The following is a 17642-nucleotide window of genomic DNA, read 5'->3' as shown; positions in this document are numbered from 1 at the left end:
CAACTACCTCCAAACTATTCAGGCTACACCTTAAACCAGTACAAAGGACTTATTTGTTAAACACCTGGATGCTTTCCCCTCCTTTTTTCTCTTCTTTCCTTTCTCTTTTTTCCTTTCCCACCTGTTGTGTTTCTTGCTTCCTATGTTTTTCCATCATTGTTTTCCTGTTATTTGTATTCTTGGAAATTAATAAAATATTTGGAAATGAAAACAAAAACATGTTTGTCTGTGTTCTGTAATTTTATTCTTTATAATAGTTTCCACTATTTTGCCAGGCACCAAATTCAGGCTTACCAGTCTATAATTTCCCGGATCACCCCTAGAACCCTTTTAAAAAATTGACGTCACATTGGCCACCCTTCAATCTTCAGGTACTACGGACGATTTTAACAACAGGTTACATATTACTAACAGCAGATCAGCAATTTCATGCTTTAGTTCTTTTAGTACCCTTGGATGTATGCCATCCAGTCCAGGTGATTTACTACTCTTTAATTTTTTGTTTGGCTCAGTACATCTTCAGTTTCACTGAGATTTCTTTCAGTTCCTCCACATCATCATTTCTTGAGAATCATTTTCGGTACAGGCAGATCTCTTACATCTTCTTCAATAAAGACAAAAGCAAAGAATTCATTCAGTTTCTCCGCTATGGCCTTGTCCTCCCTGAGTGTCCCTTTTTCTCCTTCATGATCTAACAGTCCCATGGATTCCCTCGCAGGCTTTCTGCTTCTGATGTACCCAGGGGCGTATCTGAACTGCGGCGGTAGGGGGGGCCAGGGCCAGAGTGAGGGGGCACATTATAGCCCCCCCCCCGCCGCCGCCGCCGCCGCCATTGCCGATCCCCCTCCCCCCAGCCGCTACCATTGCCAACCCTCCCCCTCCGTTGCTCGCTTACCTTCGCTGGCGGGGGACCCCAACCCCCGCCAGCCGAGGTCCGCGTCCTCCTGCCGCTGCCGCTGCCGGCTGCCTTTGGTGCTTTCATTTGTCCATTGAAGCTGGCGCCAACTAAAGTTTCTTTTGACTCTGACGTCGCTGCACGTTGTACGTGCAGGACGTCAGACTCAGAAAATGTTTCTGAGTCTGACGTCCTGCACGTACAACGTGCAGCGACGTCAGACTCAAAAGAAACTTTCATCGGCGCCAGCTTCAATGGACAAATGAAAGCACCAGAGGCAGCCGGCAGCGGCAGGAGGACGCGGACCTCGGCTGGCGGGGGTTGGGGTCCCCCGCCAGCGAAGGTAGGCGAGCAACGGAGGGGGAGGGTTGGCAGCGGTAGGGGGGTCCAGGGCGAAATCTGCGGGGGCCCAGGCCCCTGAGGCCCCACGCAGATACGCCCCTGGATGTACCTAAAAAAGTTGTTACTGTGAGTTTTAGCCTCTGTGGCAAGTTTCTTCTTTATTAATGCTTTGATCTGACTTGCCAGTGCTTATGTTGCTTCTTGTCTTTTTCATTTGGGTCCTTTTTCCATTCTTTGAAGGACTGTATTTTGGCTGTAATAGCCTCTTTTACTTCACCTTTTAACCATGCTGGCTGTCATTTTCTCTTCTTACTACCTTTGCAAATAATGGAATGCATCTGGACTGGGCTTCCAAGATGGTATTTTTGAATAACATCCACACCTGATTTAGTGTCCTAAACCTTAGCAGCCGATCTTTTTAGTTTCTTTTTAATCATTTTTCTCATTTTATTATAGTCACACTTTCGAAAATTAAATGCAGCTACAGTAGACCACTAATTCTGGTCTGTAGTTGAGAAACATTCATTAATATGTATGTCAGTGAAGGATGCAAGTTAGAGGGAGATGTGGATGAATTTTAGTAGTTAGGAAACTGGTGTGGATTATGGGGGTAACTCTACAACATGGTGCATCCATTTAGTTAACACAAGGTGAGAGTATATACTGTATAGACACTCAGATGCTCAAGTGTCCTCATAGAATACTAGCTTAAACTAGATATTAGTGTGTCTACATTTTTGTGCCCACTCCCGTACACTCACTTGCCTGGGTGCATGGGGAGAAGAATGGCCAGTAGGAAAAAGGAGGTGATGATGCCCCTATGTAAGACTCTGGTGAGACCTCATTTAGAATGTTGTGTACAGTTCTGGAGATTGAACCTTCAAAAAGATATAAACAGGATGGAGTTGGTCCAGAGGGCTGCTACTAAATGGGCAGTGGTCTTCATCATAAAGCGTATGAGGACAAACATAATGATCTCAATATGTATACTTTGGAAAAAAAGGTGGGAGAGGGGAGCCGTGGTAGTGAAATGTAAATACTTATGCAGCATAAATTCACAGGAAGTGAGTCTCTTTCAATTGAAAGGAAGCTGTAGAATGAGGGAGCATAGGATGAATATGAAAAAGGACAGACTCAGAAATAACCTGAGGAAGCACTTCTTCATGAAAAGGGTGTTAAATTAGTGGAACGGCCTCCCGGTGTAAGTGGTGGAGATGAAAACAGTATCTGATTGCATGAGAGCTTGGGAAAAGTACATAGCATCTCTAAGGGAGTGATAGGGAGTGTAGATGGTATGAATGGGCAGATTGATTAGGCCATATGGTCTGTATCTGCCTACATTTTTCTATGTTCCTATATTTCTTAGAGCTGGTGTAATAGGGTGTCTAAATGTAGCATATAGGTGGACTACCATTAAGATGGATTATTTTTAAGGCTGTATGTTAAATTACAGTATATGCAGTGATTATTGTGTTAATTATTAACTGTGATTAAAAAATATAATCGTGATTAATAATTAATCCTGTGCTGCCTAGCATCACTTGCTCCCTTCCCTCTTGGACCTTCCTGCAGCTCTCTCTCTCCCTCCTGGACCTTTCTGTGCTTTCCCTCCTGCTTCCCTCTGTCCGCATCCCCCCCACTACAGTACCTTTTGAAACGGCATGTCTTTGGCCCTGCAGGCCAGTGGCAGGTCCGGGAAGGGAGAGGAGAGGCGAGAGACTGAAGAGTTTGTTTAAAAAGGTACTGAGGGAGCGGGGGAGGGGGTGCATTGGGGGAGGGAGAGCGAGCTGCAGGTGGGTACAAGGAGAGGGTGGTTTGAGAGAGTCATGTGGGCTTTGACAGAGCCATAGGGAGGGCTTGAGAGAGTTGCAGGTGGGAGAAGGCCTTGAGCTGCAGGGATTGAGAGAGCCATGGGAGGAAGGGGGGGGGGGGGCTTGAGAGAGCTACAGGGAGGCTTGAGTGAGCCACAGGGGAGAAGCAGGCCTTGAGAGAGCTGCAAGGGACTTTAGAAAGCCATGGGGGCGGTGGGCTTGAGAGAGCAACAGAGGGGCTTGAGAGAGCCGGGGCAGGGGAAGGGAGAGAAACAACCTTGGGGGGAGGGAAGGAGGAATTGAAATAGAACCAGGGACAGGGCTAAAAGGGGAGGACGAGATGGTGGATTGTGCAGAGGGGAAGGGGGAAATAGAGAAGCCTAACTGAGGGAGAGAAGGATGACAGGAGAGCAGTGGAGGGAGAAGGGAGGGAGAGATGATGGGCTCAAAGGGAGGAAGGGATAATGGACCTGGAGTTGAGAGGGTGCAGGGAAGGAAGAAAAAAAGAGAAGTGTTTTATGGGGTGAGGGTGGGGGGTTGGAAGAGATAATGGACCTGAGGGAGGACAGTGGAGGGAGAAATGAGAGTGAGAGATGTTGGGCTCAGAAAGAGAGTGGGAGGGAGAGGAGAGAGATAATGGACCTGGAGTGGGTTGGTGGTGTTGCTGAAGCCCCGTCAGCCGAAGAAATCGGCTGTCTGAATCACCCCCTTCCTCCTCGTTCTGCCTTAGTAACGAGGAAGTCAGTGCCATGCCTTCAGCTACTGAGGCTTGCACTCCCACGTTCGTGCGTGAACCGAGCATGCTCAGGGAGTGGCAGTGGAGGCACTGTGCTGACTTCCTTGCTTCTGAGGCAGTACAAGGAGGAAGGGGGCCGCTTTGGCAGTGGATTTCTTCGACTGGTGGGGCTTTGGCATCCCCACCAGCAAAGGTATGATTCCAGGGGGAGGGGGAGGAAATCCGTGCTCCCCCAGGATGGACTGCTGGCTATGCCTCGCCTTTAATCGCGAGATTAATGGAGTGATTACAATTTTTAATTGAAATGAAACCCTAGTTATTTTACCACTTACTCATGCTATTTTATCACTGGCCCCTTTTCTGTAATGAGGCCTAGTTACTAATAACTCGGGTGAACAGTAATATAGCCCATCTTAACGGTAGCCAATGTTGATAACTTTCCTCCTAAATGCCAGCCCTGCCTATTGCCACCTATGTGAACTTCTTCTTACAAATACATGCTATGCCATTTGAGTGCATATTTGTAGATTGCCAATTCAGAGCCTACTGGCATTTTCATAGGTAAGTGTGTACTTAGGAGCAAAAATGTCAGTGTTTTATACATTTATTTTATACAATTGGCAAATAAATGTTAACAACTTATAGAGCAGTGCTTCATATGTGCTGCATAATAAAAATTTCATACTATCATTTAAGTTTTTCTCTGAAGAAATAGAACACGTATTTTTAATTAATATTCCTTGAAACTGTGGTTCCTTGTCTTGTTATCAGGGTCCACCAGACAGGCTGCATACTTTGGAACAGTTCATGCAGAGTTATCAAATGCATATTGAGTGTGGATATCATGAAAACCTGACTGACTGGTACTCTCCGAAACCAAAGCTGGTAACACTTAAAATATTTGAGTAGGTAATCTCTGTTTAAAGCAACTTTTATGTTTTTTAGGCGCATCTGCTGACCCGGTCTCCATGGCAACACCAGTAAGCCCAGCTGTTCCAAACAGCAAAGATTCTCAGAAACATCATCAACCAGTGAAATCCAACCTTTCCGCCCCAACAAGGCCTTCAGTTTTAGGTACTTTTCTTAGCTTCTCTATTCTTCCGTGTTTGTGAATTAACCATCTCTTTATTCATTAGTTAGATAAGCTTCAGATAATCCTGCGTTTCTGCTGTGTACTTGGTTGTAATCACATTACAGGACCACCACGAAAGGGCTGAGATGCATTTGCAGAATTTTGTAGGAAGATAGTCCAGTGTATGCTTTTTTTTGTATGTAACCTCTGGTATTAAAGCACCACACAGAACGGCTGATCAAAAGTTGGTTTGTTGAAATACCCATGTGCAGGAGTGTTGTGCTTCTCTGTGTTTCTCTCTGCTAGGAAATATTATGATTGAGAAATATATACAACTACACTATGTGCTATTCTACTGTACTATAGTGCAGTTTTATTTACTTTAAATGACACTATAAACTGCGCCCCACTGTTGAAACCATCAAGCAGAGTTTTAAAAAACCTGTCTTGTGTACTGCTGTGCCCATCTTTCTACTACCGTGAAAAGTAATTGAGTATAGAATTACCCTTTTAAATACTCCTCCTTAAATCATCAGTGAACTACACCCTCTCTCTCAGTCTCTCTCTCGTACCTTTCCTTACTCTTCCTAGCAATGAAACAAGGAGATATGTGCTAATTATTAATTCCAGTGCTTTCATTTAATAACAAATTTTACATACGATAATGGGAAATCATAGACTGGGAGCAAAGTGGAAGCAATTCTATTACTGGGCACCTCCATTTAGGCGCCCTGAGGACACGCAGTAGGAGTCTTTTCTCTCCGTATAGAATACTAGTGTAACCTGGTATTGGTGTGCCCAACATTTACGCACTTGCAGTTGCACTAGCCATAGGCCATAAATGTAGCAGGGATGCATGTAAGTTGCAATATTCTGTAAGTTATTCATGTAACTGAGAACCCCACTCATGTTCCACCTGTGTGTATACCCTCATTGCATTTACTCGCTATGTAAATTGCCAACACTGTGGAAGAATAGTGCCTAGGTACACTACAGGCATTTTATTTTATTTTTTATTTTTATTGTAAATGGGATATAAAAATAATAAAAGTTTATTTGTTTAATTAAAAGAGGGCTTACCTGAGCCCTGGGTGGCTGCTGGGGGTTTTCGTGGTGGCCCACGCCGTTTTTGGGCTGCTTCAGGGCTGCCTGGGGGCAGCCTCCACTGAGTTGGACCCCTTACATTGTGCCCTTCATTGGTGGCCAAATTTGGGGCTGGGGAAGGCTCCGTGGCTGTTTGGGATCCGGCGGCACCAAAACGCATCTGTTTGCGTTGCCACTGGACCGCCGAATGAGCTCCTGTGGTAACAGGCCGGCAGGAAAATCCCCTGCCTGGGCCTGCATTGGAGCCAGGAGCGTTCTGAGCATGTGTGAAATTTCGCACATGCTCAGAATGGCTCAGGAGGTCGCAGTAGGACTGGAATGAAGCTGGGGCCTCAAGTTTTGGGCTGCCCTGCCAGAGAACCGGGCCATATGCGATTTTTCACTGCTGGCATCTGGGGGGCGCCCTGGATTCACCAGGACCCTGAAGAAGGATTTGCACTGCCTAGTAGACATTAGGGGACCAAGGTAAGAGGTCTTCTGACCTTGGTTTGGTTTAATTTTATTTTATTTTGGCTGTTTTTGGTGTGTGTTTTATTTCTAGAATTGTTTTAAAATTTTGTTTTTTTTATCATCAGGGGGGTCTATGGGTCTCTAGGGACAGGTTCTGGTAGGAAATTATTTTAAAGAATTTTGGGGGGTTTTATTTTGGTCAGCGTAAAAATCTGGCATTGAAAGGGTTAACTTTTAGTGTACATTTTTGGTATTTATGGGTTTCTGAGAACCTCTTTTGGAAAACCAGGGGGGTGGTTTTGGGAGAAAAGTGCATTTTATGGTAATCATAGGGTAATCCAGGGTAATAGTTTGAGCCATCTAGAAGGTTTAAAAATTATTTCTGTGAAATGTCCTGGATGGAGAGGGGAACTGGGACTCAATTTTATTTGTTTAAAAGGTGAAATGAGGAATTTGAGTAATTTTAACATGACTTATTTAAGAAAAACGTATGACATTTTAAAATGTGTGGGTTTCAAATCTGAAAACAGAAGATTGTGGAAGTAGATGTACTATAGTGGCATGGAAAATTTTAGGTGCCAATTTGTAGTTTAAAAATGTGTATTTTTCCATTAATTTCTATGGGTCCAAGATGGAGACCATAAACTTTTCAGTTAGGTTCCATGATTTTGGAAGTTTGTTGTAATTGGCCACCGGAAGTCAGCTTTTGACTCCAAGTCACTGTCACCCTTGGCAACATCTGTCTTGACAGGCATGAAGGAGAGGAAGAGATTCCGGGGTTAATTGGAACCAATATATTAAAAGAACTGCCATTATCATAAAGCTCTCCTCACAGCTCTGGGCTTTCTCTTCCTAATTTTAAACACAAGCCTCAACTTTTTTCTGTGGCTAGCAGGAGAGTTGAAGCAACCTATTTCTCTCAGAAATGGAGACTCTCTGGCCTTTGGGTACTCCTCTGCCGTCTTCCTTCGATGTTCCACCTTTACTTGTGGATACCTGTCTTAAGCCTTGGCCTTTCTGCCTGTTTCTGAGACAGAGCTTCCTCCCATACCTGGCCCCAGGGTCTGACTTCCATGGAGGCTGGAGGGGAACTCTAAACCCATCCTGTTTGTTCTGGAGAATCTTCTTCTGTTGTCCCTTTTTGTGACTCCAGGCTGCACAACACTCTCCCTCTCTCTGTCTTGTTCCTTTGTGATTTCCCTTCTGTATGCTTTCTGCCTTCCTTAACCTCAAAACATTTCCTTCTGAGCAGCTAGGCATCAGCTAATTGTGAGACTTGATATGATGCTTTTTCAGTGTCTGAGGTACTGCTATGGAATGCTTTAAAAGGCCAGTTGAGATTGTGCTGTGAAACTTTGCAGTTTAAGCAGTTATTAAAGACTTTTTTCTTTATGGAAGCATTTATGTAAAGATGGCTGTTACAGTGGTGCAGTTCTGATGCAAGTCATGGATATAAGACATCAGTGGTAGTATGCTTTCTGTATATTTTATTGATTTTTATTTTTGGTGCTGTATGTATTTTGTTTTGTATGTTTTTTTTGTAAACTGCTTTGATTTAAGCGGTCTATAAATGTGTAAAATAAATAAATAATTGCTGCAGGTGTCAGGTGTTGCCACCAGTAGTGTAGCCATGGGGGGCTTTGGGGGCCTGAGCCCCCCACTTTGGACTCGGGCCCCCTCCAGAACTGCAGCACACCTGTAAATGACTGGTGGGGATGCCAAAGCTCCCCCCCAGCCAAAGAAATACAGTTCCCTAGCAGCTCTCCTCCTTCTTGTATGCTTCTTTAATGCAGAAGATGGCAGTGTTGCCTTGGGCGGAACATTCTGGATTTGGGAAGGTGGTTGACAAATTTGTATAAATATTGATAGCAAAGGAATACAGTATTTCTGACAGCATTTTTGTATGCCTTTCCAATTTTCCTCTTTAATAGGGGAATTCAGCCTGTCATTCCAGGCTTTAATATGGGAGTGTATTAGAGACTGATATTTGGGTATCAGGATTTTACAAATCTTGGACACTAATGCCTGTTACTGTTTTTCTTTAAACAAGACTGTTTCTAACACATGTGCTGTTCTACATATAGGTGTTCTGGGCTTAAACCAGTGCTTCCCAAACCTGGTCCTGGAGGCACCCCAGCCAGTCAGGTTTTCAGTAAATCTACATGTGTCTCTCTCATGAATATTCATTATGGGTATCCTGAGAACCTGACTGACATGGCTGCCTCCAGGATCAGGTTTGGGAACCACTGGCTTATACATTAACATGTGGTAGGTGATTTCATAACAGGGTGCCTACTATAGGTGCTGGTTATAGCACAGCACGTATTTTAAGCCTATTCTATAAAATAGGTGCCTAGGACTTTGTTGTGGGACAGATGTTCTTTGTCTTTCAGGGGAGCTATCAGACACAAAGGTCCTCTTTGTTTTTGCTTGATTGATGTATCATTGTTCCCAGTGCTGCTTGACTTGTTTTGTTTTTTCTTGTTCGTTTGTTGACTCTACTAATAAACAGATTTAAACATAAAATAGGTGCCTATTTTTCTTTATAAAATACTAATGCAAATGTCTGAAAATGTGCATATATTAGGATGCAGTCACCTTCATCAGCTGGTGTAAATGCCTGCACCTAGATGTTAGCACATACTTACATAAATAATAGAATTCTATGATTTATTTGTGCTCTGAGAACATAAGAATAGCCATACAGATCAATGGTCCATCTAGCCCAGTATCCTATTTCCAGCAGTGGTCAATCCAGGTCACAAGTACATGGCAGAAGCCCAAATAGTAGCAACATTCCATGCTACCGATCTCAGGATCAGCAGTGACTTCCTCCATGTCTGTCTCAATAGCAGAGTTGCTAATTGGTGTTAACAACCTCGTATTGGCTATAATTGGTGTTTATCGACACTAATTGGCACTATGTAGTAGTTACATGTGTAACTGCTCTTAGTCGGGATTCTACAAATTGTGCACACAAAATCCATAGTGCACAACTGAAAGGGGGCGTGGACCTGGGAGGATAGTACTTTGTACGTGGGAGGTAGAATAACTGGCAGCAGTTAGGTGCAAGCATTTACACTAGCCTTTCTGCTTGTGTAAGTGCTCATACTTAACGTTAGGTACATAACTTAGTACTTATACTAGTATTCTGTGGTGGTAATTACACGCATAATTGCTGGTATAGAATTTTTGCTGAGTGTGCATCATCCTGGCGCCTAACTTTAAGTGAACTTTTTTTTTTTAGTTCCAATATTTTTTTATTTATTTTATAAAGAGATAACAAGGCTAACTAAAAACACAATTAGCCTGTATAACAACATAACAGGAAGGAAGCATCGTTACATGTTCAAGAACAAAATTGGATAATGATTATTAACATAACATAGCATAATGGTCACAGATGATTACAGTGTATCATTGCTTTGCATGGTTATTATTATGAGTTTGGTCATGTTAATGAGTCCATATTTTATTATATTTAATAGTTGCGTTGAATTTTTCAGTTGCAGCATATTCATATTTAACTATAATGCATACAGAATTCCACCATGTTAAATAAGTTGCTTTGGATAAGTCTTTCCAACAAAAGAAAATACTTTAAGCGAACTTTTGAGAATTACCCCCAACAATGGGCTGTGTGACGGCTCAGCATCTTAAAGTATTTTACTGGAAAGGCATCCTTACCAGATGCCTTTCTCCCAGGCATACTGCTAAAGGCTTCCTCTGTTTCCCCAGCTAATATCGGTCTGTTTAGAGACTGACAATCTACATTATCTGTTTTAGGTAGCTTAACTCTACATATATATAGACCTGTGTTGTTGCTGGACTACCTTAGTTCTGATCTATAAAGACAGGTGTAAAACTCTTTGAAAGCCTGGCATATTTCACCATTACTCGTACAGATCACCCCTTCTACTCCTTGAAGTTTCCTTAAGCTGTCTAGAACTTCTCCTTTTTTTTGTCAGCTGCCAACCCAATAATTTTCTACCATGATTACCATCTTCCAGAAAAATCTCTGTTGTCCAGCTGCAGGAGATATTCTATTTTTTTTCTATTTCAAGTGCGTCAATCTTGTTCCCAAGGTTATTTTTGTGTTATGCTGTACTGTCTTCATTTGGAAGAGGTATGCAAGTCCCAGCTCATCTTTTCAGGCCCTGTAGCACTTTTGCTGTGCTAGCTTGATAATGTTGGCTGCTGTCGCCACAGTAGATTGATAAGACTTAGAAGCAGAAAATATAATAAATAAATAAAAATAATGAGTTCACTAGTATACTCCATGACCTCTGGCTGTCAGAGGATGCACATCTCTCTTGTATTCCCATACAGATTCAGATTGAGATAATGTCTGGTAGCGCTATAGAAATGATTAGTAGTAGTAGTAATAACAGTAAATTAATATTACAGGGCAAGATTTTCATCCAACATGGTTAGCAGAATAAGCTGTTACAGTGTCAGCACTTAACTTATTCTGTGCATTCATTGCAACTCTTTGGGTGATCAGTGGTGCTGAATCTGTGCTTTGAGGGGTGACCTTGCTGATGCTGTCCAGATTGATTTTGGCCCATTATTGAGCAGGCCTGAATTTATCCTGATAACTGATCTGGATAAATCCTAGCATTGCCTCTGCTTCTCCCCTGATGTGGCCTCCTTTTATCTAGATAGCATCTGGCTGTTTAGTGACTTAAATGCCTGGTTGTTATCCACTGGCATCTCTAGACAGAAATATTTGGAGTAGCACCAGAGGGGCAAGATAGGTATGGAAGGGAGCAAGTTGCAATGACATTTTTTCACATCGTATCCCTTTTCCCCCTCTCCACCACACTTTTAAATTAGCATTCCATTACGTCCCAAGGATCAGTCCAGACAAATGGGTTGTGACCATCTGCTAGCAGGTGGAGATAGGGACCTCTATTGAGTTGTGCCTCATAAGCTCCTGCGCTTAGCAACCAAGCCAGTATTCTCTATCTCCAGCATGCAGGATAGCATCTCCTGTGCGCTGTGGTGACTTCTGTGTGGCATCGGGGTTTAGAGTATCCTGTGCCTCAGGTGTAAACCTAGTGGTCTAGGTCCCTCCCTTCTCCCCAGTTGCCATTTTCTACCTTTTTATCTCAGTCTTCCCTTCTCTTTTTCTCCTGCCTCTATAAAAAAAAAACAAGGCAGCCACTGCGGTTCTTTTTGAGAGCACTTGTGCTGTGGGAAGATTGTGGAGCTTCAGTGTCTTGGAGGTCGAGACTGGCTGATTTCTGTGAGTATATTTATTATTCTGTATATCTGCACCTGTGTGCGCAGCTGGGGTAAGCTCTTGGCTACTGGTTCCTGTATGCTTTGCTTTATTTTCTGTGGACATGCCACTTTTGTCTACTTTGGCTGTCAGTACTCCTTCTCCGGGAGTTCAATGCGGCCCCGCTTTGGTGACGATTTTGGTGGGCTCAGCACTAACGGCTTTGGTGGCCATTTTGTCAGTGGGTTCCTCGCCCATTATCCCGGGATGTTGGTTTTGTGGGGGTAGAAGTCTGTACCCTGCCTTTTTCACTTGAATTTGTTCTTTTATTACATCAGGTCTTTTCATTAAAGTCAGCTCATGCTGCCTCTCCTTCTTCCACTCACATTGTTTTTGAAGAGCAGCTTCCTAAGAAACGAAAACCTTCTGCTTCGTAGGATTTGGAGAATGTTCCTTCTCGGGTTTCAGAGGAGGTTTTATCTGTGTATTCTGACTGTCCTAGTTCTGCTGATGGCTCTGACATGGACATTTCAGAGGCAGATGGGGGTGATGATTCTACTATAGCTAGGCTATTTTTGAGAGTGGAGTTGCCTCTGCTGATTACAAAATCTATGGAGGCTTTAAACATTTCTTCCCTTGCTTCTCAGTCCTCTTGTCCTTCTCCATCTATTATGTCAAGTACTAAGAAACCTCCTGTATCTATCTTTCCATATTCATCAGGCTAATCAGGAGCTTATTGCAACTCAGTGGGAGACCCCTGATTCTAACCTCCGAGTGGCTCGTACTATGTCCAATTATATCCACTTCTGCTGTCTGATTTAGAACAGTTTGCTCTGCCTAAGGTGGATGCCCTTATTACAGTGGTTACTAAACAAACCACTATCCCCGTTGAAGGCGGCACTGCATTAAAGGATATGCGTGACAGCAAGCTTGAGGCTTTTTTGAAACTTGCCCTTCAACTAACTGCATTAAATTCTCAAGGAAGAAGTTTCTTCTTCTTTTGTAGCCAGGGTTTCTTTGTCGTGGATTCAACAATTGTCCACGTTGGACTCACCTCCAGACTTTCTCCCTATCCTAGAAGCGGGGTTGTCCTATTTGTCAGACGCTCTTTATGATGTTCTCTGAGCGTCAGCTAAGGGTATGGCCTTGACTGTTTCAGCGCGAAGCTGGCTAGGTTGAGGCATTAGGCTGCTGATGTGACATCCAAATCTCATCTTGCAAAATTGTCCTTTCAGGGGAAACAACTCTGTGCTGTGGATTTGGAGAAGATTGTTAAGAACTGGGACATTCTAAAATTCAGTGGTTACCTGAGGACAAGCCTAAGCCTCATCTCTGGGTAGCTAGCAGGCTCATTTTCAAAAGAGGCCGCCCATCTTTCGACACAAATCGGAAGATGGGCGTCCTTCTCACAGGGTCGCCCAAATCAGTATAATGAAAAGCCGATTTTGGGCGTCCCCAACTGCTTTCCGTCGCAGGGACGACCAAAGTTCATGGGGGCGTGTTGGAGGCGTAGCGAAGGCGGGACTTGGGTGTGCCTAACACATGGACGTCCTCGACCCATAATGGAAAAAAAAGGGCGTCCCTGATGAGCACTTGGATGACTTTACCTGGTCTTGATTTTCTTACGAACAAGGCACAGAACTGACTAGATGACCACCGGAGACAATCGGGGATGACCTCCCCTTACTCCCCCAGTGGTCACTAACCCCTTCCCACGCTCAAAAAAAATCTTTAAAAATATTTTGTGCCAGCCTCTACGCCAGCCTCAAATGTCATACTCAGGTCCATCACAGCAGTATGCAGGTCCCTGGAGCAGTTTTAGTGGGTGCAGTGCACTTCAGGCAGGCGGACACAGGCCCCCCCACCTCTTTCACTTGTGTTGGTAAATGTGAGCCCTCCAAAACCCACCAGAAGCCCACTGTACCCACATCTAGGTGCCCCTCTTCACCCATAAGGGCTATGGTAGTGGTGTACAGTTGTGGGTAGTGGATTTTTGGGGGGGGGTTGGGGGGCTCAGCACACAGGGTAAGGGAGCTATGTACCTGGAAGCAATTTATGAAGTCCACTGCAGTGCCCCCTAGGGTGCCCGGTTGGTATCCTGGCATTTGAGGGGGACCAGTGCACTATGAGTGCTGGCTCCTCCCACAACCAAAGGGCTTGCATTTTGTCATTTCTGAGATGGGCGTCCTTGGTTACCATTATTGCTGAAAATCAGAAACGACCAAATCTAGGGACGCCCATCTCTAAGGATGACCTAAATTTCAAGATTTGGGCATCCTCGACCGTATTATCAAAACGAAAGATGGATGTCCATCTTGTTTCAATAATACGGGTTTACCCGCCCCTCCATCGGGATGTTTTGCGAGGACGTCCTCAGCAAAACTTGGGTGTCCCTTTCGATTATGCCCCTCCACATCTCATTTTTGAGAAGCGCGGAGGTATAGACCAGGGAAGTCTAGTGCTTCCGCTCAGAAACCTTGCTTTCCTCAGACTCGTTCTTCCTATCGAAGAGGCAAGAAGCTCTTTTCCGCTTCCTGAAGAACCTCTTCCCCTTTGCAGCCCTCACAGTGATGGGATCGAGGTTTACTCCTTGTACGTAGACATAGGTGGACATCTTTCCTGCTCTCACAAGGAGTGGATCACCATTACTGCTGAACAATGGGTTCTCGACATCAATCTCCATGGTTACAAAACTAGAATTTTCAAAGCCACTTGCAGATCTTTTTATGCTGTCCCCTTGCTAACTACCTTAGCCTTTTTAAGGTGACTGGGGGCCATTCATCCCTTTCCTCCAGCAGAGCAGGGCACGGGTCGATATTCTATTTTGTTGTCCCAAAGAAAGAAGACACCTTTCGCTCAGTTTTGGATCTCAGAGGGGTGAACACATCTCTGAGTGCTGCACTTCCGCATGGAGACTCCTTGTTCTGTCATAGCCTTGGTCCAGCCAGGTGAGTTTCTCACCTCATTGGACCACATGGAGGCTTATTTTCATATCCCAATTTGGCCTTCTCACAGGAAATTTCTCTGGTTTGCGATCCTGGGAGATCATTTTCAATTCAAGGCCATGCCTTTTGGCCTTACCACTGCACCTCACACATTTTTCAAAAGTTATGGCGGTGGTGGCAGTTTTTCTTCGCTGGCAAGAGATACAGGTACCTCCTTACTTGGATGATTGGCTAATTCGGGTGTCTTCTTATCAAGAGAGCCTTCACAGTACACAGACAGTCATGTCTCTTCTTTCTACACTGGTTTGGTTGGTGAATTACATCAAAAGTCATCTCCCCCACCCAGACCCTGGAGTTTCTGGGAGTGTGCTTCAATTCCCACATTGGGAAGGTTTTCCTTCCTCACCATTGTCAGCTCAAGCTCAAGCAGCACATTCTCAGGCTTCTCTCTGTTCCCTGCCCATGAGTGTGGGATTATGCTCAGGTTCTCGGTTCTTTGGTGGCAACTTTGGATGTTCTGCCTTGGGCAAAGTTCCACATACGACCCCTACAGTTGCTCCTGTTGAGACTGTGGTCTTCAGTCTCCGGGATTTACGATTAGCTGGTGCTGTGCACGCCTCAAGCCAGATGGAGTCTGACTTGGTGGCTTCTCCTTGCGCACACTCAGGTGGGGTTGCCCTTACAGACTCCCAGTTGGTGTGTTCTCACCTCCGAAGCCAGCCTCTTCAGATGGGGAACCCATTATCTCCACCACTCTGCACAGGGCCGCTGGTTGAGAGTGGAGACTTCCTGGTCCATCAACAGATTGGAACTTCGAGCTGTCCGGAAAGCTCTACTAGCTTTTATGCCTCTTCTTTGCAGGAGGCTGGTGCGCGTGCTCTTGGACAATGTCACAACCATGTCTTACATCAACAGACAAGGAGGAACAAAGAGTGTATCTCTAGCCCAGGAGGCGTGTCTTCTTTTTCAGTGGATGGAATTGAACATTCCTGTGATTTTAGTGTCTCACATAGCAGTTTCACTGAACTCGCAAGCGGATTTCCTCATCAGTGTGTCTCTGGACCTGGGGGAATGGCAACTGTCAAAGACTGCATTTTGTCTCATTTCCACACAGTGGAGCCTTCCGGTTCTGGACCTTATGGCATCGAGACTCAATGTGCAGGTGCACAGATTCTATAGCTGCTTCACGGAGAAAGACTCCCTAGGAATGGATGCACTGGTACAGCCTTGGCCATCGGATGGCATCCTTTACGTGTTTCCTCCGTGGCCTCTTGTGGGAAGGATGTTGCACAGGATTGCGCGTCATCCCATGAAGGTTGTTCTTGTAGCTCCAGACTGGCCTAGACATCTGTGGTATGCAGACCTCATCCGTCTTCAAATTGCTTCTCGGTTGACCCTTCCTCCATAGTCAGGCTTATTGCACCAAGGTCCAGTACTTATGGAGGATCCCTCCCACTTTGGTCTTACGGCCTGTATTTTGAGAGAGCGCGATTGAGGAAGAAGGATTATGCGGATGATGTCATTACTACTTTGCTGCAAGCCCAAAAGTGGTCCACTTCTTCTTCTTATGCTAGAGTGTGGTGAACCTTTGAGAGCTGGTCTGTACAGAATGATGTTTCTCCATTTCGTGCTTTCTTATCTCAAATTTTATCCTTCCATTGTGTGTCGTAGAGGCAAGACACAGAATGCCTCATTGGAGGTTCACCCTGATATAGTTCAATTCCGTAAGGGAGGCACTCATTTGCATCCCCCTCTCCACAATATTTGTCCTCAGTGGAGTCTTCAAGTGGTTCTGAAGGCTCTTCAGTCGGCCCCCTTTGAGCCCCTTCATTCGGCAACTATCACAGATCTTACTTTAAAGGCAGTATTTCTAGTTGCCATTTTGTCGGCATGGAGAGTTCCAGAGCTTCAAGTTCTCTCTTGCAGGGATCCCTTTCTCCACTTTTCTGACTCGGGAGTTTCCATATGGACAGGTCCATCCTTTTGCTGAAGATTATATCTCCTTTTCATGTCACTCAGACTGTGTTTCTTCCTTCTTCCAGGAAGGTCTGTTCTGCAGAATACTCTTCCCTGTGACTGTTGGATGCAAAGCGTGTCCTTATGCACTATCTTACCACTACCAATGATTTCAAGCAGTCTGATGATCATCTTTTTGGCTTCTTTGCAGGACCCCAAAAGGGTTTTCCAGCTTCCAAAGCAACAGGGCTCGATGGCTTAAGGGAGCTGTTTCTTCAGCTTACATTCTGAGGGGTAGGTCTGCTCCCATGCACTCAAGGCTCATTCTACCAGGTCTTTGGCAACTTCTTTGGAAGAGTCTAGGGCAGTGTCATTGGCAGAGATCTGTCAGTCACGACATGGTCTTATTCTGATTCCTTTGTTAAGCATTACCGTTTGGATGTGTCTGCTCGAGCAGATGCTTCCTTCAGGGCCACGGTTCTCACTGCAGGGCTATCACAGTCCCTCCCCTCTTAAGGATTGCTTTTGTACATCCCGTGTTTCTGGACTGATCCTTGGGACATAATGGAAGGAAAAGTTAGTTAATTAACTGATCATTTTCTTTCCTTTAGTCCCAAAGGATCAGTCCAGAGCCTGCTCTTCTTTGACGGTTTTGGCTTTACCGGGTTCTATGTAATTTTGGGTGCTTGTTTTGTTCTGGTTCAGTTATTTCTAAGGCATAAATTTTGCACTTTATTTCATAGGTCTTTTTCTATGTAGAGGAGGAGCTTTTTCTCTGGAAGTCACTCTCTTTCACTACTGTGTATTGAATACTGGCTTTGTTATCGAATACTGGCAGGAGCTTATGAGGCACAACTCATTAGAGTTCTCTATCTCCATCTGCTGGTGGATAGTCACAGCCATTTGTCTGGACTGATCCTTTAAGACTAAAGGAAAGAACATTATCAGGTAAGTAACTAATTTTTTCCTTGTAATTGATAATGATATTCAACAAATTCTTCTTTATGGGAGTAGTCTGGATTCTCTGCAAGATTAGGCAGAATTTCTACATAACCCCAAAGGTCCAGTTCTCTATTAAAAACTTCATATTCCTCAGCAATGGAGCTA

The 17642-nt window shown here is 44.5% G+C and overlaps 1 protein-coding gene across 1 annotated transcript in view; it reads left to right on the top strand.

The window, feature by feature from the left end:
- GREB1 (growth regulating estrogen receptor binding 1) overlaps positions 1–17642 on the top strand; it is a 209532-nt gene that overhangs the window by 47780 nt on the left and 144110 nt on the right. The window contains 1 exon segment of the mRNA XM_030195152.1: positions 4730–4858. Coding sequence (XP_030051012.1) covers positions 4730–4858 — 129 coding nt within the window.

Source organism: Microcaecilia unicolor, chromosome 3, assembly GCF_901765095.1.
Source record: "Microcaecilia unicolor chromosome 3, aMicUni1.1, whole genome shotgun sequence".
NCBI classification, from domain to species: domain Eukaryota; kingdom Metazoa; phylum Chordata; class Amphibia; order Gymnophiona; family Siphonopidae; genus Microcaecilia; species Microcaecilia unicolor.
The sequence above is the reverse complement of the archived record's forward strand: the minus strand, read 5'-3'. Positions and strand labels throughout refer to the sequence as shown.